This window comes from Equus caballus, chromosome 28 (assembly GCF_041296265.1).
Source record: "Equus caballus isolate H_3958 breed thoroughbred chromosome 28, TB-T2T, whole genome shotgun sequence".
Classification (NCBI taxonomy): Eukaryota; Metazoa; Chordata; class Mammalia; order Perissodactyla; family Equidae; genus Equus; species Equus caballus.
In genome coordinates this window covers 13397791-13423244 of record NC_091711.1, presented here as the reverse complement: position 1 = coordinate 13423244, position 25454 = coordinate 13397791, and the positions used below count along the sequence as shown (strand labels likewise).

The 25454-nt window shown below is 35.5% G+C and overlaps 1 protein-coding gene across 3 annotated transcripts in view; it reads right to left on the bottom strand.

Annotated features, from left to right (window-relative positions):
* PTPRQ (protein tyrosine phosphatase receptor type Q) overlaps positions 1–25454 on the bottom strand; it is a 206777-nt gene that overhangs the window by 65488 nt on the left and 115835 nt on the right. For all 3 annotated transcript variants that reach the window (XM_070254641.1, XM_070254640.1, XM_070254642.1), the window contains 2 exons: positions 19062–19385; positions 2231–2352 (listed from right to left, as the gene is read on the bottom strand). In XM_070254641.1, coding sequence (XP_070110742.1) covers positions 2231–2352; positions 19062–19385 — 446 coding nt within the window. The remainder of the gene's footprint in view (positions 1–2230; positions 2353–19061; positions 19386–25454) is intronic.

The following is a 25454-nucleotide window of genomic DNA, read 5'->3' as shown; positions in this document are numbered from 1 at the left end:
CTGTGCCTCAGTTCCCCTTATGCAAAATGAACATAATATTTACACCAAAATGTTGTTAGAGAAAATAAGATATGATAAGATAATGCATATGAAGAAGCCAACATGTAACTTACAGAAAATAAGCAATTACAATATTAGTTATCTTTCCGTCCTTCTCTTTCCCTTGCTCATTTTTAATCTCAATAAGAATGTTAAGAGGATGAGGTTATAAATTACTTTTTAAAATGTCTTATTTTCCCTTCTTTTAAGCACAAATTCCAAGATAGAACAAATTTTGTTAATAATGTGTCTTTTATTTGATAGAGCAGAGCATTATCATTTTTAATTTGCTTTTAATGCATTTCCCAGAGCATTTGTCATCATGTTGATTATTTTTTGCTATTATAAACTAAAAATCTTCACAAACATGCTCCAATAATCCCTTTAAACTTTATTTTAATTATGACAGGTCTTTTGAGATAGAACTATTTCCATTTAAGATATACTGTAAAGACATAAAATTATAAAAGCTAAACAAGAGACAGAGATGGGAAGAAAAGGGGAGGAAAATTCACCATAAATTACCTAATATAATGCATTGTATGCACCAAAAGAGAGTGGTCATCAGACCCGGTAAAACCTAGAGAGGGTGCCAAGGAGGTATTTCCCAATCCTAATCGTAGCTAACAACCCCATGTTATTTACATCGTTGACCACCCTGTTTTAGATGAAAGACTTGATGCTTATGCTTGAGCTTCCTTCTGTCTGGATGGCTCCTCCAAGTTGATGTCTTCAGTGGCCTCTTATTTGTATGTTTGTATTCCCTAGGATTCTATCCTTGGTTGGTTCTTATAAAAGAGATTCCTTTTTTTTTTATTGTTGTCAAAATAGTTTATAACATTGTGAAATTTCAGTTGTATATTAATATTGTCAGACACATATAAATGTGCCCCTTCACCCCTTGTGCCACCCTCTTCCCCCTGGTAACCACTATTTTGTTCTCTTTGTCCATAAGTTTGTTTATATTCCACATATGAATGAAATTGTATGGTGTTTGTCTTTCCCTGTCTGGCTTATTAGCAGAGATTCTTACTCTACATGTTCTACGGTTAATCCCATCTATTCTCATCATTTCAACTATCACCTAAATACCAACACTTCCCAGATCTGCAAACCCATATTTCCTTCCTCAGTTCCAGATCCATATATGATACTGCTAATGGGGTATCTTCACCTGGCGGACTCCCAAGCATCTCAAACTCAGTGTAGAGGAAATCCAGTCTTTCCCTCTGCAAATCTATTCCTCCTTACAATTTTCCAAATCATATATCTCAAAGTCATCCTCAAGTCTTCTTTACACTCACCATCCCTTGATTTTTTTCACCAAATCCTGTAGGTTTAAATTATTTTTCATTCTATTCCCTTGCTATATTTCTTCTGTCCTTATCTTTTCTTGGCCAGCTTACTTTGAGAGTTTCCTGTCTCCTTGCCTAATTTCACCCCCCCAGGACTGCTCCAAAACGATCCTCTACAAGGCAACCACACTGATCCTGTGAAACAGAAAGCTATATCCCGACTGCTTTAATTCCTCTGTTGGCACCCCACTACCCTTCTCATAAAACCCAAACTCCATAACATCGTATGCAGTCTGCTCCTGGTCCAGCCTCATGTCTCAGCATCTTCTGGAATTCCTTGACAGGGGATTCCTGAACTACTTGCTTTTTCTTCAATGAAGTCTACTCTTTCACACCTCTCTTGCATTTCCTTTTCCTGTTCTGTTCTAATTATTCCTCAAGATTAAGCGCTAATGTTATCTTATTTGGTAGATATTTCCCCTAAAGCCTTCTCCCTTCTCCTTTTGCACTATGAGTTCTTTTTCACTGTATTTTAAACCAATGTATTGTTATCAGTTTAACCACTTGGGTTTATATACATCGTCTCTACGCTGAAGATAAGTATAATAATCATCATGGTAACAATACTTTATTTACATTTATTGAGCACTTACTATGTGTCAGGCAATGTTTTAAGTTCTTTATGCATGTTAACTGATTTAGTTTTCAAAAAGCCTCTGTACCATGGGTGCTAATGTTATTTATTTTACAGATGTGAACACTGAAACACAGACAGGTCAAGTAAGTTGCCTAAGGTCTAACAGAGCTAGGAATCAAATTCAAATAGTCTGATTCCAAAACCTGTATTCTTAACAGTGTTTTCTACTGCCTTTTACAGAAGGTAAGACGTGCCTTACCGATTTGACATCTATCAGATAGAATGTTGGTCCAGTAATGACAGCCGGTTCACTCCAGCTGATGTTGATGCTGAAAGGTGATGTTGCTACTACATACACATTTTCAGGAGGACCATCTGGAGCTATGAAAAAGAAAATGAATTACCCTGCTACTTTTAAGTTAGTATTTGCTACAGTACAATAATAGAAAAGACCATGAAAAATGGATAGTCATCATGAATTAACTATACATTAATTTATGGTTCACAGCATGATTGGCAAATCAAAAGATGCAATTCCTTCCAAAATATTTAATATACATAAAAAACTTCCACATGAGAAATTATTAATCATAAATACACGATTTTTTAAACTCAAAATAATTTTGAAAAGAAAGCATTACTAGTGCTAAAATAAATCTTTTGAATAAATAAATATTTTTATTTAAAAATAGGCTAACAATATCGTTTTAAACTTGCGGAAGCATATTTGACTGCAGAAAAGTGAAACTGGTACGAGGAAATTAGATTTAAAATGCATTGTCTAACGAATGAAAATTGGGTTGGTTTTATTGTTTTCACTGAGGGAGTAGCATAGAAAATAGGTTATACAACTGATCTTATTATTAAATATGTAAACATTCCCTGAATTCATTATGATTCCACATAAATTCTTTAATTCGTTCTGGTTTTATTATTGTTGTTTTTTCATCGAGAGGGAAAAACAAGACATGATATTTTAAGGAACCGACTGCTGAAAACCTTGTGCAAGTTTTCATTGGTGAAACCACTAGGAATTAGAAGAGTTTATAGTATGTTAAGAACTATTTAGTGATAGTTAATTTGGCATAGACATTGGCCTAGGAACACTGTTACACACATCTTGTCCTCCTGTGGCCCATAGTCAATTCTAGGGACATTAAATATTGGGAGATAAGTATTTCCTAGTATATCTGATTTTTAAAATCCACATGAACAAATATTATTGACCAAATATTATTCCATAGATACTGAGAAGATATAAAAAGGAAGATAAAATATTCTTCTCCTCAAATAATTTAGAAGAACAACAAGTTGTGTGATCTTGATCAAACAACAAAACTTCTGCACCTCACTTTCCTCTTCATATGCACATTTCATAGTGTTCTAAAGGGAATAATGAAGACAACGAAATGTGAAAAGTGGCCAGTTTAGTGTTTTGCCCAGTGTTTTCAATTAAGACAATATATTATAATAAATGGCAAACTAAAGATAAGGGAGTAATTAGAAATGCAAATAATCTACTATGAGAGGGCAAAGGGCAAAGAGGTGAATAGAGACGGGGCAGGGAGTCAAAGTAAGGCTGCCCAGAGGAGATGGGAAATGAATAGGCTTTGAAAGATGAGAGGATTTCAGTGACCAGAAGAGCGGGTTTGGGACATTTCTGTGCTAAGAGGATCATAAGCAAAGCCACAAAGACATAAACAACAGGGTCCACAGAAAGAATTTTAGTGCTGTAGAATTACTTTCCTTGGTAATCTTATGTTTATTATTTTATGCATTCAAAAATGTTACTCTAGGAAGGGATCCACATATTTCACCAGACCGCCAAAGGAATTCATGATACAAAAAGGATCCAGGATCCCTAAATTCAAGGAATAGAGATGTCACAGAGAGACCAGTGCTCATGGAAGGATACAGTAGAGAACAAGCCTCAAACAGTAATTTGGGAACTAAGTTAGGGAGAACTTGACTATTGTGATAAAGAGTTTGAAGTTTATTCTTTAAACAATGGGATGTCACTGAAAGTTTTTGAGAAAGGAAGTATTTTTCCAATGATTTAGGAAGAAAACTCAGGTAGCTATGAAAAAGGTAAGCCCCTGAAACATTGAGTCCTGATAGGCTTTTCCAAAAAGTCAGGTGGGATATGATGAGGCTCCAATTTAGAACAGTGACAGTAGATGTAGATAGGAGGAGCTGAAGCCTAGAGTCATTTACAAAATATAATAGAAAGAACTCAGGGACTGACTAGGTATGGGTACAAACTGAGAAAAAGAAAGTAGTAAAAGCTAATTCATGTATTAACAGTCAAAGAATGTTGATGGAGTTCACAAGAACAGCACAGTTAGGAACAGATACTGCTTTTGGACGCCCTCACAGAATAAGGCACTCCATTTTCAAGAGTGGCAACATTTCCAAACTGGATATTCCTTACAAATGCCATACCCACCTTCTCCTTAACAAACAGTAGCTCTGAATCTCTTTATTCAAAATTTTAAACAAGAGGATGGGCTTCAGAACCATGTACACTATTACTGATCATTATTACATACTCTGTTCGTGGAGAAATTTGCTTTGAAAAATGTTTTGCAGGTTTCAATGGCCTATCTTTTGCCTTTTCCTCTGTATGAGAATGGGTTAGAAGCTTAGTATAAATTTATGAAGCCTCCTTGATTATCAATGTTTTTGCAAAACTTGCATTCCAGTTCTGTAAGAACAATTGTGGAGAAGAACAATTTTCTGACAGGCCACACATTTCAAGTGGTATAGGACAGGAAAATATTTCTGGCTCCCCTTCTCTTTATTCATACCCAAATATTCTGTTGGCTTTTAGATGAGATTTATATATTCATCCAACAAATATTTATTGAGTATCTTCTATGTGCCAGGCATAGGAAGACACAAAGTGCATAGAAGTGATCAAAGTAGACGTGGACTTATCCGCAGAGAGCTTCTAGAATGTGACTGCTCTCCTTCACCCAACACCTACTACTTGCCAGACACTTGTGAGGTGCTGGGGATATAGAAGAGATCCAAAGAAACAAAGATCACGGAAGCTTTCTTTTATTAGAGGGAGACAAATAATATATAAGCGTATTATAAAAATTTAGGTAAATTATCTGATCGGTGGTTACCAGGGAAAAGGGGGGGTGGGGGGAGGGCACAGAGGGGGAAGTGGTGTACCCACAACATGACTAACAAAAATGTACAACTGAAATCTCACAAGGTTGTAATCTATCATAACATTAATAAAAAAAAAAATTTAGGTAAATTAATATATAATATACAAGCAAATTATACACCATGTTAGGAAGTGACATGTACCATGGCAAACAATGAAGTAGGATAATGGGAATGAGGATGCTGATGGAAATTATTATGTTAAATATGGTAGTCAGAGAATACCTCTCTAAGCAGATTGAAGGAGATGAGGGAGCATGGGGAGGGTCAAAGGAAGGGAATCAAAGGAAGGAGCATGGCCACTGCAAAGGCCCTGAGGCAGGATTTTGCCTGCTGTATTCTTGGAATTACAAGGACTTCAGTGCGTGTGGAGCCAAGAAAGTCAGAATGAGAGTCAGAGAGGAAATGGGAGCCAGATTGTGCCAAGCCTTTAAAGCCACTGCTAAGGTCTTTGTACGAACTACTATCCTGGACAAAAAAGACAACTGTCATAGTTTATTATAATGAACTAAAAAAGACCTCTATAGATTATGATCCTTGGTATCTAACTCATACCAATAAGATGGGTCAAAATTAATTAGATCAAAAGAGCACAGATTATCTCCAGAATCTACTTGATTCATGTACCTGTATAAAGTATACCAACTCAGTGGCTGTCAGGACTATACTTTTAAACCCAACTTATTCTAGCAGGCAGGCAAGGTGGTATGTTTTTATCGCCCAGCCATCATGGACAGCTTACTCAGAATTTTCTGTGACAAGAACTTTGATGAGATTTTTCTGTGACTATGTGGATGAGATTAATTTATTATATTTCCAGAGAAATATGTTCATGTCTTCCCTGCTCTGTAGCCTGGACCTTCGGGATCTCAACTGAGGATGGATCCAAAACCATTTCCCAAGGGAAACCTTGGTTAGTCTTGCAAGTATGTCTGTAGACCAGCTCAGAAAGCAGTGTGATGCCTTGTTTCAACTTCTCGTCTTTCATAGTGAAATGTCAATGCTGCAATCATTCATTTCATACTGGCAATCAAAGCCCTCATCAAGGAGTGTCTGCTACCCCAAGCAGAGTGGAGAGAAAAATGACATTCAAAGATCATTCACGGCACATACTAACCACTTGTACTACTAAACATTTTAAGTTCTATACACTATAATCAATCATTATAAAAAGGCAAGGTATTTAGCCCCTTGCTGAGCTGTGCTTTAATGCCATTTCTTGAACTTTTCCCAAAGTGTTTTTCTTTCTTTCTTTCTTTTTTTAAGAAATAATGACTCTTAACAACATTTGCATTTTCAGTAAACTTGAAACTGCCTCTTTTGTTATACAAGTGTTTCCTGTGTTGAATTCTTTGTGAAAAATATCTCTTAGAATTTATTATATCAATCTGTATTCTTGAAGGATTAGAATACGATGGAATAAGAACTCTTAAGTCTCAACTGAAAAATAAAAGTAAACATATGCGTAACTAAATTGATACACGAATATATAATATGCATGTAATATATAGCTGAATGTATATTTCATCTGTATAAAGCAAGGAAAGATAATCATCTGATTAATTCATAATTTAAGAGAAATATTTAGAAGATCAAAATGTCCAAGTCTATTAAAAACAGCATCTAATTATTTTAGTATTGTAAGCATATAAAATTTTCAAGTTTCTTTTAAGTAATTTTTTCTTAGAATTTATCAAGATACCAAAAATACATAATATAATATATCCACTATTATTTTTCTTTTACAACAGTGTATAGTAAACTATTATTGAAGTTACATAGGGGGAATACAAAATTATAATTATGAATGTCAACTACCAAAATAAGGTAAGCTGATAGCAGTAAGGTAGGGGGAATTGAAAATATGCCGGTTTAAAAGCTGAGTAACTGTACGCATCTTTGGGAGACTTTGTTTGTCTCCCCATAAACTGTCACATTCTGATTTAGGATTGTTTGTGAAATGAATCTAGCCAGTAATGGGCCAAGATATCACTCTACCCTTTCTCTTATAAATCACAGCAATTTACTCAGTAGGAATGATCTATCCTTATTCTCTCCTTCCCCATAATCCAATCACTTCCTCTCATAAGCACTTTCCCCCTGGTTTTCACAATAATGCATTTTCTGTAACTAACAACCATCATTTCCTGATTATCATGCTTCTATCCTTGCACAGGAATGTGGGTCTTATGTGGGTCAGGGTCATCTTTCCCATCCATCTGTGTCCCCATGCTAAGTGTGTTAGCTGAAAGGTGAGTCTGGATAGACCATCATTTTGCCTAGTCCATATAAAAGTTTGAAGGCCCTCAAGTCTATGCCACTGTGATTAAGAACCATCAAATTTTCTACACTTTGAGAACAAGCACATTCAAAGACTTATTAGCAACTTTGCCTTCTGCAGATCCCTGTAAATTTAATTTAATGATGAAAACTGTTGTAAAAAACACTCTGTAATTTTTAGTGCACCATGCTGTAGTGACTTTCCTAAAAGAAAATCATGAATAAATAAATGATTTGATAGCAGTTCACAAGACAGAAAATTTTGAGCTCTGTACACATGATTTAAATAGTCTGTACATCTATCTGAATTTAAGTTCAGTTTAAAGTGTATTTAAAGGGCCTACCTCCCACGGTATTTTAGTTTCAGGTTTTGGTACATTGGATTACCAGATTCCCAGCAACTGTCATCACTAAATGAAGGACTCTGTTCTTTTTCAGCTAGACAAGTGTTAATATAGCACTATGAGTTGGCTTTGATTCAGCACACCTAGAAGAATTGGCTTTGAGTTTTAGATGTCTCTCAGGACTAGAAGAAATCTAATTGTCTGGGTGGTTTGGGTGGATTCCTGGCACCTTAAACAAGTCAGGGCATCAGGGCCTTGAAGAAGTGCAACAATTAGACTTGACCACATTTGCACAGGCCAGGAACACCTCAGGACATGTCCTGCTGGTTACAACACTGCGATAACCAGCCATCCTTCCCTAGAGCCCAGTGATTTCTACTATTGGTGCATGAAGTATTTTCTACCATTTTTCAAGATTTTAATTTTGGTTTATAGTTAGATTTTTCCCAACAGCAAGATGGTATCAAAAGGGCAAATATTACAAGCTTAAGAATTTTTCCACTTAGACTGTTGGATGAGTACTGAGAATGATTCATGGAAGTCCTTGGTATTAGACTTCATTGTATGACCATTTTCTTTGATGCTTAATGAGTAGTTTTCTGGCTCATTTCAGGCTGGCTTAAATTGAAAAAAAGTACAAAATACAAAAACACCCTTCTTACCTCCGATACTAACCACGCCAGATAAGAATGAAAATATTCTAAAATTAGTGTTACTATTTTTAGGATCAGATAATACATCTTTTTCTAGATTAGCAAATGTTTATAAAACAACTTTCTGTAACGGTGGTTTCAAAATGTGGTCTCCAGACCAGCAGCATCAATATTACCCAGGAACTTGTTACAAAAGCAAATTCTGAGGCCACACTCCAGACTTACTGAATCAGAAGCTCTGGGTAGGGCTCAACACTGTGTTTTAACAAGCTCTCTTGATGATTCTAGTGCTAAAGTCCAAGTTAAGAACCACTGCTCTAAGGTATCAACATACCATTTGAAAAAGCAGTGGTATTACTCTTCAGATTAGGTGCCCAATGATTACAACTCTTGTTAAAAAGGTTGGAAAGGGAAATTAAATTATTGCTTCTGTGAAGGCTGGGGAACTATTGGTGGAGGGCTTGGGAGCTGATGAAAAACATGGAAATGTGCATCCAGCCGACAGAAACTCTACAGACTGCTCTCCTCCTACCTTCATTTGTTTGATTTCTGGATAAAATATAAAGAGGTTTCTCTCTACCATCACTCTCTCCCATTCCCAAAATTCTTAGAGTAATAAAGGTCATCATGTTTCATAAGAACATAAGAAGGCATCATCATAAGGAAGTATCATCAGCTCTATGGTATCTTGAAGCTCCATGTAGGAACAAACCGGAATAATTCAGATAAGACCATCACTATAATGGAGTATTAGGGCCAGGATAAATGTTGCTACCTCATCCTCCCATTCATTGTATGCAGGCATAATCAGGGTAAAGTAAATATCAAGGGTATCATTAAAGAGGAAAGAAACCAAATGTATATATAGTTTGAGGTTATGTGTTTCAGAGGAAGTCCCACCCAATTTGTTTGGGGTTGGCAATGGCTGTATTATGCACTTGTATAATATCTCCAGGTCTTCCTTAGTTCCAGTTGTCAGAGTTAATGATATCCCACAGTGATGATCCTTAAAGTTTCCTTCAACTGTTTGGTTTTTAGTACTTTTGCCAAAAAAAGGCATTCCATTTGCTTATGGAATGATTCTCCGTTATTTTCTTCATGGACTATCAACTTATTATGACACCACCTTGCTTATGGTGTTTCAAAAGATTTTTATTTATATTCTGGAAAACTCACTTAATAATCTGGCAAAAGCTTCTTTGACATTAAATATATAGTTGAATGCTTTATTAAATAGTTTAATTTTATATTCCTACTATTATTTCCTTTAAATTACAATTTCACCTGAATATCTTCTCTCTAATCATATTTAACACCCGTCCACCTCTTGATACTTTCATACCACCATGAGGCTTTGCTCAGGTCCTAGTCAAAATCTAAGAGCACAGGCTCTACCTTAGAAATGGATGAGGTTCACAAATGAAGTGATGTGTGCAGGGTAGTTAGCACAGTACTTGCACATAGTAGACACTCAATGAGCTTAGCTATTGTTGTTGTTATCCCTAACTACCCAGCCTAGGGCTCTCAATTCAGTTATTAGACCCAACCAAAAAGCGCCCTAAACCACCAGGCATAGTAATCCTATGGCCTTTTCACCATTGGGAGTTTTGCTTAGTCAAATCAGAATTCTCCTTGGTAAATGCAAGAAATGGAGCTTAATGCTTGCTGACCCAGGGCTTAATGCTGAGGCAGTTTACAACTGAGGTTAATTACCAAAAGGCACAAAGACTTAAGCCTACCTCACACTTCCATCTGAACCAAGGGAAAGAAGATTCTCAGAAGAATCAGAATAAATTCAATTCAACATGAGATTGGAAGTTTGAATTGAGAAATTGAGAGAATTTGTTTGAATTAAAAAGAATAAAATGCAGCTAGCTATAACGGGGGGAAAGATTTTTTCCCCTTTTTTCCTTATGATAACCAATATTTCTATAACGTTAATGATTTTAAAAAATAACATGCTGATAATCTTTATAAAAGTCTTGGATTTTTATTGATTTTGCTGAAAAACACATTCTACTTGCTTATGTAATGGGATTTAAAAATATTTTTATTTAAATCCTGGAAAACTTGTTTAATAATCTGGTAAAAGTGCTTTTGAATTAAATATATAGTTGAGTGCATTATTAAATAATTTAATTTTATATGCTTACTATTATATCCTTTAAATTATTATTTCACCCAAATATCTTCTCTATGTAATCATACTTAGCAGCCCAAATTTAAGCATTGTTCTCCTTTGTTTTCTTCATGGACTATAAACCTATTATGATCCCACCTGTACAAATTCCTTAATAGTTTATTACCTCAGTTAATCATCTAGATACTGTTAATGCTTCAATCCACTTTGAAATAGACATTTATTTTCCTTCATTGTTTGAAATCATTCTAAATTTATGATGGGAAAATTTCTTTCCTATATGCAATAATTCATAGTTCTTATGTTAATTACTGAATAGCAAACATAAAGAATAGCCAGTAATATTAAGTAGACTGGTTTTGTGAAATAAAATAAGCTGAACATGTCAAATATAGATGGCAACTGACTGGGAGAATTTTAATTTTGCAATAACCATGCAAGTACTTGAAAGACAAGTTATAGGCAAAAAAAAATAATTGAAGAAATCAGTATGAACTATTTTGTAATATGATGAATTTTGACACTGAAATACTTTTGCGTTGAAGTCAAATACCTTCCTTGAGTCTAAATGCCATATTCATTCCGTTTTAGATATTGAGTAGGCATGTATGGTGGAACACACATGAGACATGATCACCTGGTCATCTCAGCTCTTAAGGAACTCAGAGTTCCACAACAGAGAAAGAGAGAAACAGTTATGACACAGTATGTTCGGTACCTTCGAAACGAGTTTTGGGAGCTGGGAATGAAAAGAGGAATTTACAGAAGGCTTCACAAAGGAGATGTTGGATGTGAAACATAAAGAAAAGGAAGCTAGTCTCCAAACGAAGAGGACAGAAAGAACAGTAAAAAAGAATAGCAAAGATTCTGGAGCGTAAAGGAGAAAGAACAAGGCATGTGTGGGGAATAGAAGCAAAATCATAAATAACCTTATAGAATATACTAAAAGCTATGATTTTTACACAACAGGCAAACAGAAAACTATCAAAGATTTTAAGCAGAGGAATAACATGATCAGACAGGTGTATTCAAAAGCTGGGTACAGGTGGAGGGTAGAACATGGGAACAGAAAGACCATTTAGATATCTTTTGTAATAATCCAGGAGATAATTTTTAAGGGTCTGTATTTAGAGATCTTTAACAGAGAAAAATAAATAAAATCAGGAAATATTTAGAAGATAAATTCAATAGGACTCAGGTATGGACTTGGGGTTGGGGATGGGCAGAAAGAATTAAGAATGACTCCTTAATTGCTGGCTTGATCTGTCAGATGCATAGTGGTACAATACACTGAAACAGAGAACACACAGAGAGGAAAAGGTTTGCCATGGGGTAGAGGCAGTGGTCATATGGGGTCTGAGAAGTCTGTAGAAATCTAAGTGGTCGTACCGGCAACTTCAATGTACAGGTCTAGAAGAGAGAGATGTTGTCTTGAATTACACATTTGGGAGTCTCAGACAGCTAACTTAAAAGACTTCCAACAGCATCTAATTAATTTCACAGAAGTAAAACCATCATGTCTGGAATAAATTATATTCATTTCCTCTAGTGGGAACAGAATAGAGACTATCCCAAAAATGCACTGGCACCAAATGGGCTTCTTTATGTTTTAGATTATATTTTCCTATTTACTGATGGCTAATATCTCTTTTTATCATTATATAATGGCGTCTTTATAGAGATAACATCTACTTCTGTTATAATAGCATTCATCACATTATAAGTGCATTACACCATTTAAAATAAATTAAGGAAAACAGTTGAATGTACAGCAATTCATTAACAATTTCTTATTTTAAAAAGCGTTAAGGTGTACTTTACGCTCTATTTGGTTTTTCTTCTTTTTAGATCATAAAGTTGCATTCTTTGGAAGCTTCTTTGATGAGGCATGTTTTGCTGAATTTTTTTTTAAGCTAACAGATGTTTGGGTAGTTAAAATTCCTCATGAGTATGGTATCCTGTGGTTTTCACAACCTAAGAGTTACCCCAGGAATTTTCCTTTCGAGCTGTCTCCCAGTCCTGGTGGTCTATAGGAGATGCACATTATGAGAGTCCCATTTCATTCCATACTAATTTCACACCCACACTTTTTCCATGTTGTACATTTTCTCAGCATTATAAGTTCTTATTGTGCACCAAAGAGATATTTACCAGTTTTCCAGTCCACATTCCTCCCACACACACAACTCGAACTGCTTTTGAGTATAAGGATAATCAGAAAAATAAGAAATGAGTAAAATAATCTGCAAGACTTTAATGTTTCAAGTTAAGTATTTCTGCCATTTGTAATTTTTGTGCTTATGTTTGTATCTGTGCACACTCAGCATGAAGTAGAGAGTTATGGCTATTATACAGATGATTTAAGGAGAAAAGCAACTTGGCTTCAATTATCTAGATCATAGTATGTGGGAGAAAAAAAATGTTAGCTTTAAGATTCAGAGAGTAACCCAATGAAATTCTCAGCTTGCATTCTAACTTTGCTCCCTATATCTTCAATTTCGGTTCTCTTCTTTATGAGCTCTGAGAGTTAATACAACATACTTTGTTATTCTATAAGCCATTTTAGAATATTTTACTCAAACTGGGTGGTCTTTTATTTGAGTTACTCAAATTTTGAATAATTTGATTTCAAACTAACCATCAATTGCTGTCTTTATCAAGCTCCAGGTTTTGATAAGAAGTTCTATTAATAAATGTTTGAGCATAACTTGATGCCATTAGAACAAAATGTGCACTTATCTGAAATAGTAATTTTATGCTATTTCACATTGCTGCTTAGTCTTTCTATGATTCAGAGAAATCATTCATTTTCATCATTTTATCTTCTTATGTCATATAATGAGATACACCTCTTTTTTTGAGTCAATGATAAATCATGCAAAATTTATTGATTTCCTTCATCTAGATTACTTTTTATGTTTGCAAAATGTCTATAATACTTTTCATCTTTGGTAGGCAGAGTCAATATCTAAGCGCTATTTAATTTTAATATTAAAACATTTCTGCTCTTGAAGAATTTTGTTGCTTGACTATTCTAATTTCTCTTATTCTTATACCTTATGTTAGCTCCCCAGGTATTTATTATCCTGAAATAATATATGTAGTATCTTTTTGTCATTCATATCAAATGCAATCTCAGATTATCTCTCTATGGCTTAACATAATAAATAAAACTTTTACTGTATAATAATGAAATTCAGAAATTCAAATATATTTATCATTAGAAAAATGTCCCCTCTGTTCCTGAGACTAAAATAAGAGTAACCAACTCATTCTCATAACTTACACAATTAAAATAATTATCCCCACTCACATAGTCATTCTCAGCTGGAAAGACAGTTTGAGAACGCCAAGAAAAATCATGCCTGTTATCACAAATTCTGAAATATGCAAATCTTTTCACATTTCTTTCTTAATCACAGTGGTAAAAAATGCAACTCTCCATGTATCCTCTGGAAATAAAGTAGGAACATCCTTCTATTTTATTGACAAGCCACAGAGTAGAAAATCAGCCTCTAAGGAAAGAAAAGGAAAAGGGAACAGGAGTAGTACAGAAAATCTCCTTAAGTACTGATACATTTCTTCATACTCAGCTATTCTCTGATTGTGAATTCAAATGGCAGCATGAGATGCTAGACCTAGAGAGAGAAAAATACTGATAAAAGACAAACTGGTACTCCATATGGAGGTGCTCTGTGGATTAGTTACCAGGTAAAGGCCTGGAAGCTGGGAGGGAAGCCAAGATTATTCTCTCCATTGCACCAAGGACTAACCAACCAACCCACCAACCAACCAACCACCAAGGGCAAAGGGAGACATCCTGGTGGAATTAGGAAAATGATGTATTAAAATAAAAATAAGCTGTCACTGATTGTGATCATCTTTGAAATATTCTATCATTATTCCTTTAGACCAGAATGAGCAAAATGGAGCAATAAGGAGTTGAAAGCAGCCTGTACTAAATTCTAGTGAGTGGGCCATAGACCTTAAAAGGGGGTAAGAAATGAAGCGACTAGAGAAGGAATGACAACTAATAGTTGAAAGACTCCCAAATTTTCAGAATTGAGAATGTGGGATTATTTAAAAATCCAACTTCCCGGTTTCATTTACCAGCTTCTGAATTGATCACGTTATATGTTGTTTTATACTAACTGAACATCTATCACCATGTCTAGAGTGCTTGAAGAGATGATGCATTTAGAAAGTCCACTTCCTGGCTCACTGAAGTAGATAGAAGTGGTGCTATCCAAGCAAGATGCTCATAAAGAGTAGGATTGGAACCTTTAGTGGCAGCAGATACACAGGCACAAGGTCTGTTTTAACGAAAGGCTACAGCACACTTCCTCAGCATTGTAAGCACCTATTGTGCACCACAGAGATATTTAACAACTTTCCATTCTACATTCCTCCCACTACTGCTGTGTTTGGTTTGAACAACTAAGTGTTTTTAAATTAAAAAAAAATTGTCACAAACAAGAAATTGAGTATTTTAATATTAAAAAAATTCTAAATTTCCTATACCTCTGAAAACATCTAAGTCCTAATAGCATGGCCTCTCTAGTTTCCACCACTCTCAGTTGCCTTGCATCAGCCTGCTCTATTCATTATGGTACATGACTGACCCCTTTAGGTAACTTCCAGTTGCCCCTGGGACTTTAACGTCTATTCATTCAGTCAATGTCCCATTTTTCCATCAAATCTGCACTTGTGATTCTATTTATTCCTATTGACTGAAGCAACTAAAATCCCTAGTGTTACCTATGTTCTCATCTCTAAACATTTCTTTTTGTTTTCTAGTTAATTAGATTAGGATAGTTATGTCTTCTCAAAATCAACAGGTTCAAAATAACCACACTTATTGACTTATCCAAACCCAAATTTGATTTTTTCTGTATTTCTTTTTTCGTTGTTATGGCACTGTCATCCTCCCCCTCACCGGCACTGGAAAACAATTCATTCTCCCTTACCCACTATAGCTTATTCGATCAAGTTTTACTCATTCAGGAGATATTTATACTGTTACTAGGCACTATTCTAGTCAATAAAGAAACAGCAATAATCAAGACATATTCTAAAAACAAACAAAAATAAAAAATGACCAGATAATTCTAAATGTTCATTAAAATAAGGTGATGTTCCAGAAAACTATTCAGTTTTCCTTATCTTTTTGGATTAAGCAGACATGGAAATTCTTCTGAGCAGGAATCATTTAAGTAGAGATATACATTATAAAAATCTGCTCATGTGAACATGGAGGTAGAAGAACATTCCAGTCAAAAAGCACAGGGATTGCAAAGGCCCACGTTCCAGGAGTTTAGTGTGTTCAAGCAACAGAAAAATGCCCAGTGTGAGTGGAGGGTAAAGGTAAGTGGGAAAGTGGTTGTAGATGAGGTTAGAGTGTTGGGAAGAGCCAGGTCATGTAGGCCTTTGTTCACTGTGTTAAGAAATTTGAATTTTATTTTAAGAGCAATAGGAATTCATCGGATGGCTTTAAATAAGGAAATGACATCCTCTGATTTAGGTTTAAAAGTCAGCCTGGACAAGGAAACAAAGGAAAAAATAAGTAAATGGGACTATATCAAACTAAAAGGCTTCTGCACAGCAAAGAAAACCATCAACAAGAGAAAAAGACAATTCACTGATTTGGGGAAGATATTTGCAAATCAAATATTGGATAGGGGTTAATATCTAAAATATATAAAAAACTCATACAACTCAGCCACAGAAACACAAACAACCCAATTAAAAAGTGGGCAGATATTTTTCCAAAGAAGATATACAGATGGCCAACAGACACATGAAAAGATGTTCAATATCACTAATTATTAAGGAAATGAAAATCAAAACTACAGTGAGATATCACTTCATACCTGTCAGAAAGGCTATTATTAAAAAGACAAGAAATACCAAGTATTGGAGAGAATGCAAAGAAAAGGTAACACTCATACACTGCTGGTAGTCATGTAAATTGGTGCAACCACTATGCAAAACAGTATAGAGATTCCTCAAAGCATTACAAATAGAAACACCATATATCCAGCTATTTCACGTCTTAGTATTTGTGCAAAAAATACAAAAAGATTAATTCAAAAAGATACGTGCACCTCTATGTTCATGGGAGCATTATTTACAATAGCCAAGATTTGGAAACAACCTAAATTGTTTCCTAAACCCATCAATGGAAGAATGAATACAAATGATGTGATATATATATATGCAATGGAATACTACTCAGCTATAAAAAGATGGAATCTTGCCATATGCAACAACATGGATGGATCTTGTGGTACTATGTTAAGCGAAATAAATCAGATGGAGAAAGCCAAATACCATATGATTTCACTCATATGTGGAACATAAAACAACAACAACAAACAAACAAACTCATAGACACAGAGAACAAATTGGTGTTAACCAGAAGGGAAGGGAAGCTGGGGGGAGGGTGAGGGGGTAAAGGGGGACATCTTGTATGGTGATGGATGAACACTAGACTTTTGGTGGTGAACATGATGTAGTCTTTACAGAAGTCGAAATATAACGATATACACCTGAAACTTATATAATGTTGTACACCTCAAACTTATATAATGTTATAAACCAATGTGACCTCAAAAAAAAAGATCAGCCTAGAAGCTCAGGAGGTCAGTTAGGGTAATGGAGTGGTAGCAGTAATGAAGGGTTGGACTGATACTATAGCAATGCAAATGGAGGGATGTGTTTAGAAGGCATGGTTGAAATGATTCATTGGCATAATTGAGGAGGAAAAGAATGCTTACATTTTCATTTTATGCAACCAGATGAGTAATGGTGTGCCTTACTAAGATAAGGAAAATTGAAGGATGAGAAGGTTTGGTATTTAGACTACATTAATTTTAGCAGGTATATTCAACATATATGCCCTATGATGTCAGTTGATCAGATCATATACTGATCTGGTTTCTAGGGAGCAGTCAAGGAAGGAAATAGAGATTTGAGAATAATCAGTATACAAGAAGACTTTAAAGCCATCAGGCAGGATAAGGTCACTTAAGGTAAGATCTCTTAGGGGTTGTGTGTTGATAAGGAAACGGGCCAAGTGATGATTTCTGGGCATACCAGGGAGGTAGAAGAAAAACCAGAAGGCAGAACTTACGGAAAACAAGAGTCAATGTGCTAAAAGGAGAAGTCAGACAATTGTGTTGAAGGCTGAACTATCGGGATTCTATCGCAAATACTGAACTGCATTAACAAACATTTATTGGACATTGACTACACAAACATTATGCCAAGCACTCGGAAACAGAAATAAGCAACACATTTAGTGACCTAGAAAATAAAGCCTCTAGATCAAAGTTTATTTCACTACCTATAAAGGACTAAAGCAGCATCCATTTATCACTGAAAATCTGTGTGTGCGTGTGTGTGTGTGTGAATTACTCTATTAATAGGTATGAAAAACTTTTAAGAATATGTGATTTGGCATCGAAAGGAATCACCTAATAATAGTCTTGGTCAGGATAGGAGGATGGTAACATAAGATCTACGTTTGGAGGGTTTATGTGGGATGGTGTTCGATGGGTGGCCTGGCGGACTTGAAATTTGCCCTGGAGGGGTTGGGGCAGAAGTGGCATTTCAAGGACAGTGCTGCCATTCCTCAGAGCTCTGGCTGGCAGGACTTGATTTGCAAGTGATTTGTTTTGCATGGAAAACATAACAATTCTATACAGACAGTGTTCAGGATAAGTGATAATAGAAACTTGTTTACTTAATGATGGTTAATGATGCTGTCTAAGTAAGTAGGATAACTAGTTAGTTTTAAAATATAAAAATAAAATTGCAAGAGCAATCTTTACCTACACTTTGAGTGATTTCTATGGAAAAGAATTTAAAGAGCTTTTTCTTGAATGTCAAAGTCCTGCAAGATACGTAGATGGCAGAATAATCTTGAGGTTGTGTTTCTTCTCTGTATTTTTTCCTTCTCCCTTCTCAAGCTGGGAGCTGGACCTTTGGCATTTCTTTGCCTCAGAATTTTGTGTAGGCGACAAGCAAAAGCTGAAAAGCTGCTTGCAGAAAGATCCATCTGGCCTATCACAGATGCATGTGTGTGTGTGACTGTGTGTGTGTGTAAGTCCAAAGTCATTGACAAAGTTGTAAAGCCCAACTTAAAAGCAGCAGACCCTCCAGATTTGAAGGGAAAACGGAGGCAGGGATCAAGGGCACTTGATGGCAATCAGCATAGCCTAATGATAGACCACAAGAAAGGCCCACAATGCTTTGTTGCTATATAAGACTCTAGGACCTTGGTGCAACTCTGGAAGTTTGAGGAAAATCCTAATAATGACAAATTGAATTTCTCATTGGGATTCAATTAAATTAAAAATAAATATGCTATTACGTGAGTTAGTTTGTGTACTAACTCAGTAATTTTTATGTTCAGTGATTTCACACACAATTGTAAGTAGAAATCCTTAACATATAAATATAGAATACAACAAAATATAAATATACAATACTTACGGCCAGGCAGGGTTTGTGTAGATATCCAATTTGAAGCATTGCCGTAGCCGGCATTGGTGCTGGCAGCCACTTGAAATCTATACCATCTAAATTTCTTTAATCCATATACTGTCTGTTCAGTTAGGTCAGCTTCATAGAGGTACTGAATTTTTTGATATTCAACACAATCTTCAGATTCCCATTCTCTGCATGTTTGAGCCCGAAGTTGAGTGGTAATCTTGTAATTTTGGAAGTAGCCAAGGATAGTGTCAGGTCTCATCCATGTCAATGTTGCACTAGTTGACTGAACATTAGAAAAAGTAATATTTGTGGGAACACTGGGAACTAAAAAGGGGAAAAAATTGAAAACAATTGGAATTACCATTTTGTAACAGAAGGAAGAAATGGATTTGAACATATTCTTTTATTACGTACCTAGTGGAGATCTCCCTAATCACAACTGCCCTTAGATTAATCTCCTTATACTTAACGAGCAGAACCTTAAGGTGAGGTTGCAGGACCATGCATTCAAAAGGATAGAGGACCAAACTATTGTGATTTTTTTTATTCCTAGTTTTGCTCCCAAATTCATGCATTAGTGGCTTATATAAACTTACTCTGGCTTCATATATCAGCACTGGCACAAAAGGAAATTGCATGCTCATATAATCCTGAGTGCTTTCTTAGGTGTGGTCTGAGCTTTTAATATTCAGTTCCCACAGAAGACTTTCTTTTATATTTAAATATCTAGATGGACACAGGCACATCTTATATATAGTAATGTTGATCATAAAACCATTTTAAGTAAACAAAATCATTAAATAAATGGACAATTCATATGATTAATTGATTTTTATTTTATCTTGCATATACTTAAAATTAAAAAAACCCTTTCTAGAACATCACCAGTACATCAACATTAATACACAGACTAAAGTATCTGCACATCACCTACAATCAATGGTCCTACTTGGAGTCTCTTATTAGATTCGATATTAACCATTAGTTTGCTAAATGCTTACTATGTGTCAGACTATGAGCCTGGTGTTAGAGATTCAAGATACATGAGACTGTGTCTTGTTTTTAAGAAATAGCCATTTATTAGATAAGCACAGTCATGCATTGCACAGCAATGTTTCAGTCAATGAGATCGCATATACAACAGTGGTCCCATAAGATTAGTAACCTATAGCCTAGGTGTGTAGTAGGCTATCCCATCTAGATTTGTGTAAGTACACTCTAGGATGTTTGCACAATGACAAAATCACATAAACGATGCATTTCTCAGAATGCATCCCCATTGGTAAGCCACACAAAACTGTAATATAAGCATGTTATGGTTAGAAATATGAAAAAACAATGGACTAAGTGGTATGGGCACTTTCTTAAACCATGATTTTCCCTATATATGTGCAAGGGTCTTTGCTTATAAGGTTGAGATAGAGAGAATAACAAAGACTTGTATAAAAAAATCCATAATTCATAAAAAATAAATGTTAATATTCACACAAAAATAAGAAAATTAATAAATATTCAGAAAACTCATTGATTTCTAAACATATCATACTAATTCAACATTCAACAAATATCTAATGAGCACCTAATTTGTGCCAGGTACTATTGTAGGTGCTGAGAATTCAATGAACAAAACAGACAAAAGTCCCTGCCCTTGTGAAATTTATACTCGGGGGTGTTACATACAACAAAAGTAGAAATAAATATCGTATATAGCATTTTGGAGAATGACCTGTGTTACAGAGAAAAAGAAGGGAAGGAAGAAGGAGAGAGACTTCCAGGGATATTGAAATTTTAATTTGAATAGTCAGAGAAGGACTCACTGATTGAAAACATGAAGTTCCTGATGAAGGTGGGGAACTAGTCATGTGAATATTTGGGGGAAGAATTTTCCCAGCATGAAAATTCATGATTAAAGGCCCTAAGCTGGAAGCATGCATGGTATTATTTAAGAATAACAAGGAGGCCAGTGTGGCTAGTAGGAGTTGAGGTCTAAGAAGAAATACTGAAGGCTAGATCATATACAACATTGTAGGACATTTTTATAACATTCATTTGAGCAGAGGAGTGACAGGCTCTAACACATGTTTTCACAGAATAACTCTAGTGACTATGTTTGAGAATAGACTGAAGGGAGACCAGAGTGGAAACAGAGACAGTAATTAGTAGGCTGTTGCAATGTTAACACAAGAGATCACGATGGCCTGGACCAGGATGGCAGCATCAGAAGTGAAAGGAAGCATTCAGATTCTGAATACAATTTGAAGATGAGATGAGCTGACAGGAGTTGCTGATGTGTGACATGTGGAGTGTGAGAGAAAGAGAGGAGTAGAGGACAGCTCTAAAGTCTTTGGATTGAGCACATAGAAAGATGAAGTTGCTATTAACCAAGAGAGGAATGACTGTCAAAGGAGTAAGCTTTGGGAAAAAGACTAAGAGTCTTTCTGAGTATGTTAACTTTGAAATGCCAATCAGACATTCAGTATAAGTCTAATTGTGGATGGATGTATGAGTCTGGAGTTCTATAAAGAGGTCTGGACTTGAGTTAAAAATTTGGATTTCCTCCTAAATTTAGAAAATTATCTACAGATCTACTGCTTACATATTTGCCTAAATCTGTAAGAGAAGAGAAAATCTAATGCAATGGAAAACAAGTAGTAGATAATTTAAAGCCATATGATCAGATTCAGTTACTCTGTTTTCAAATACTAACATTTATCATCAAATCTTACTACATGCAATCAGACATTAACTTTTAAAGTAGCTTTACAAACGTAACACTTGATACACTACTGACAACACACTCCATCTTTCATCTTTAGTTACATAGAAAAGCAATTAGTGAAAAAGTTATTAAGTTATTTACCATTATAGAAGAAGTTTCAGAATTGGTTAAAAAGTAGAATCTCCATAATTATTCAAACCCCTCAGCCACTAAATTTGAACTCAGACCACTGGAAGATAAGACACATTTTCAAAATATTCTAACACAGAGGCCTGCCCAGGAGCATAACGTTTGAGTTCGTGCACTCTGCTCCGGTGGCCCAGGGCGTACGAGTTCCCATCTCAGGCACAGACCTACAAACCACTCATCAAGCCATGCTATGTCAGTTTCCCATAGGGAAAATAGAGGAAGACTGGCAACAGATGTTAGCTCAGGGCCAATCGTCCTCACCACGAAAAGAAAATTGAAAAAAAAAAATTCTAACACAAAGCAGAGAAATATGACAGATTTAGAGAGTTCAGGAAAAGTTTTCAGAGAAAAGGTGGCATGTGAGATGGGATTTCATTGATTTTAAAGGTAGAGATCCTGGAAGGGAGGTAATGTGATCTAAGTCGAATTTGACTCTAGCTTCTAATTCACGTTACCAATAACAAACAGAAAGGCTGCACAATAGCCTGGGGACATACCAGGTCAGAAGGATTTACCGACAGCTTATGAGGCAATAGAAAGTTATTAAGGTGTCAGAAAGAGATGTTCAGAAGTACATTTTATCAAGTGCAGTTTGGTAATTGAACAATGGGAAAAGGGACAAATTCATAGACGATTTATTGTTCAAGAAAGAAGAAATACAATGGTAGCAATAGGAAAGAAGTCAATTTTTAGATCTATTTTGGCAGCTGAATCCATGGAACAGGTAAATGAATCAGAAGATTACGGAGTCTCAGAATTTGAAGGAAGTTTAGAGATGATCTTGGTCAACATGTCTTTATGTCTGACCTTTATGTCAGGCAGATGTCCCCCAAGATTCCTTGTGCCTGAACACACCTTCTTCTCCTTCCAGTTTTTCAACCAAACACAGATATACGAACTGATGTGAAGGAATTCTGTAGCTATAATTAAGAATCTAAATCAGTTTACTTTAAAATAAGGGGGGATTTTCTGCTGGGCCTGACTTTATAACATGAGTCCTTAAAAGCAGAGAGTTTCTTTTGGCTAGTTACAAAAGGAGAAGTAAGACATTCAAAGAAAGAAATGGATTCAATGTACAAAAATTTCTCCATTGCTTGCTTTTGAGGAGGGAGTCACATGATAAAGGATCTAAGACATCTCTAGAAGCTGAGAGCAGCCCTTGGCTGAGTCAGCCAGGCAATGGGGTTCTCAGTCCCACAATTGTAAGAAAGAGAATTCTGCCACAACCATGTGAACATGGAAGAGAACCTGAGCTCCACTTGAGAATACAGCTGACTGACGCCTTGATGTTAGCTTGTGACTCAGGGTGGAGAACCCAGGCACAGTGTGCCCAGACTTCTGATCCACAGAACTTTGAGCTAATAAGAGGGTGTTGTTTTAAGCCACTAGGTTTGTGATAACTTGTGATACAACAATAGAAAAGCTATACAACTTCCCTCTACTCAAATGAATAAGAATGCATAATGGGGATTTGATTTAGATAGATGGTCAGGGAAGGCTTTTCCAATGAAGAATAATTTAATCAGAGACCTGAAGGATGAGAAGTAGCTTCGCAGGTGAAAAAAACATCAGACTGTGTTAAGACTTGAGGGAGAAGAGAGAGTGGCACATTGGAAACACTTAAAGAGGGCTGCCGGGCCCACAAGGAGAGAATCAGATACTGTTGAGCCTTCTAGACTGGATTCAAGATTGTTAGGTTTATCTTGAGTGCAGTGGGGATACTTGAGAAGTTTGATATTGGACTTTTATTGCATTAAAATGAATAGAAGAGGCTGTCCTTTCCCCATCCCAGTAAGAGGGATGACTAGATGCTCATAGTTCTATGACCAACTTTTTTTTTCCCCTCAAGATTTTAGGAAAGAAGACTTTAATAGCAAACTTTGTTGCACAGTAAAAATTTTCACCAAATTAATATTGGCCCATAGACTATAATTATTCTCCAAATAAGAGTTGCAGAGAAGAGAAGGTCTAAATAGGATAGTACTTTAAATTGACAAAGAAGCAAGGTCCATGTAAGAGTTTTTTTTAACCTGGTTAAAGGAAAAGTAACAATTGCAGTTGCCTTCCATGTGACAGGCCCAGTGACAAGTCTTGCATAGACACCCAGTGTCTAGCACATATGGGCACTCAATAAAAGTTGACTATGTGAATAAATTATGGTTCATTGAACCAGTCCTTTGGTTTTAATGCAGCACAAAATTTTCTCCACATTTTTCTCAAATGTATTTAGAAAGATGAACCAGAAATAAATCTAATCATAGGCCAAATATGTAGTATAACTCATACACAATTTTTTTTTAACAAGGCTACCTCGGAGGCTCTCACAGATGACCAGCAGTAACCCTCATTTATATCCAGTATCTTCTCTTTTGATGAACTGTGTGTTGAACTAGACTATTTCAAGGCAACTGCCCTATTGAATTACAGATACAAAAAGGATTACACTCCTTTTAGCATGGAGAATCAGATTTCCATTCTTTAAGAATGACTAAAAACCTCAAACTTTTTCTATCCACAGATGGTACTAATTTGAACACATCATTCCATGCTTCCTGGAGTAATCACGCAGCTTGCTTAGATTTTCTAAACATGACTGAACTGTGATGAAGCGATCAACATTCACTGCCAAGGTATTCTGTAAATTACATTTTTATTCATAAATTATTCTTATTGGTGAAATACTTTCATCACAGTTGAAATGAAAGTCTTTAGATCTATACAAGTAGAATTTGTTACAGGTTTAAATGCATGTCAGGTTTTAGTGACTACTTAGTAGATTTCACTTAGAAGATGAAAATGTGTGTAAAATGTAATTATTCTCTAAACTTCTGAATATCAATTACTAGAAGTTGTCGACCTCTCAAGACAGGATTCTGATGGTAGTTTGTATTGACTTCTCACTGACCTGGTTAAGTATACTAACATGGAAGGAAGACCAAGTTTCCTTAATTCTTTATTTATGACTATACATTTTTATCTTCAAGCGCAGATGTACTTTCTTTTAAGCAAAACAGATGTCTGAAAATTTATGTTTATAAATTATATTTATAAAAGTTACAAAAGTATCAACAGTACTTTTTAGTTTATTAAGAATATTGTTGTCTCTACTAAGTTTAAATAATCTATAATCCTTTTAGAAACCCAAGGTACAAATATGTGATCTGAGCATACACAAATAAAAGTACAGTTTACTAACACTAACACAGAATGGATCAGTATAAAAATAAAAATTCCTGCAAAGTTGAGTGCAAAGAAAATTTCAGCATACCAGATATAAAGTTTGCACTAACTTGAATTTAACCAATAGCATTTACTAGACATTCACATTGAGTCGTGTGGGCTAATCATAAGTCTCAGGGTACAAGCTTCTTTTCATATATATATATGAAAACTCATTCAGCTAATAGAAACCACTACAAATAAGTGATGCCAAAAGGAAAGTCTCTCAATGGAAGGAAAAGATCTAGGAGCTGTTATTTGAAGGA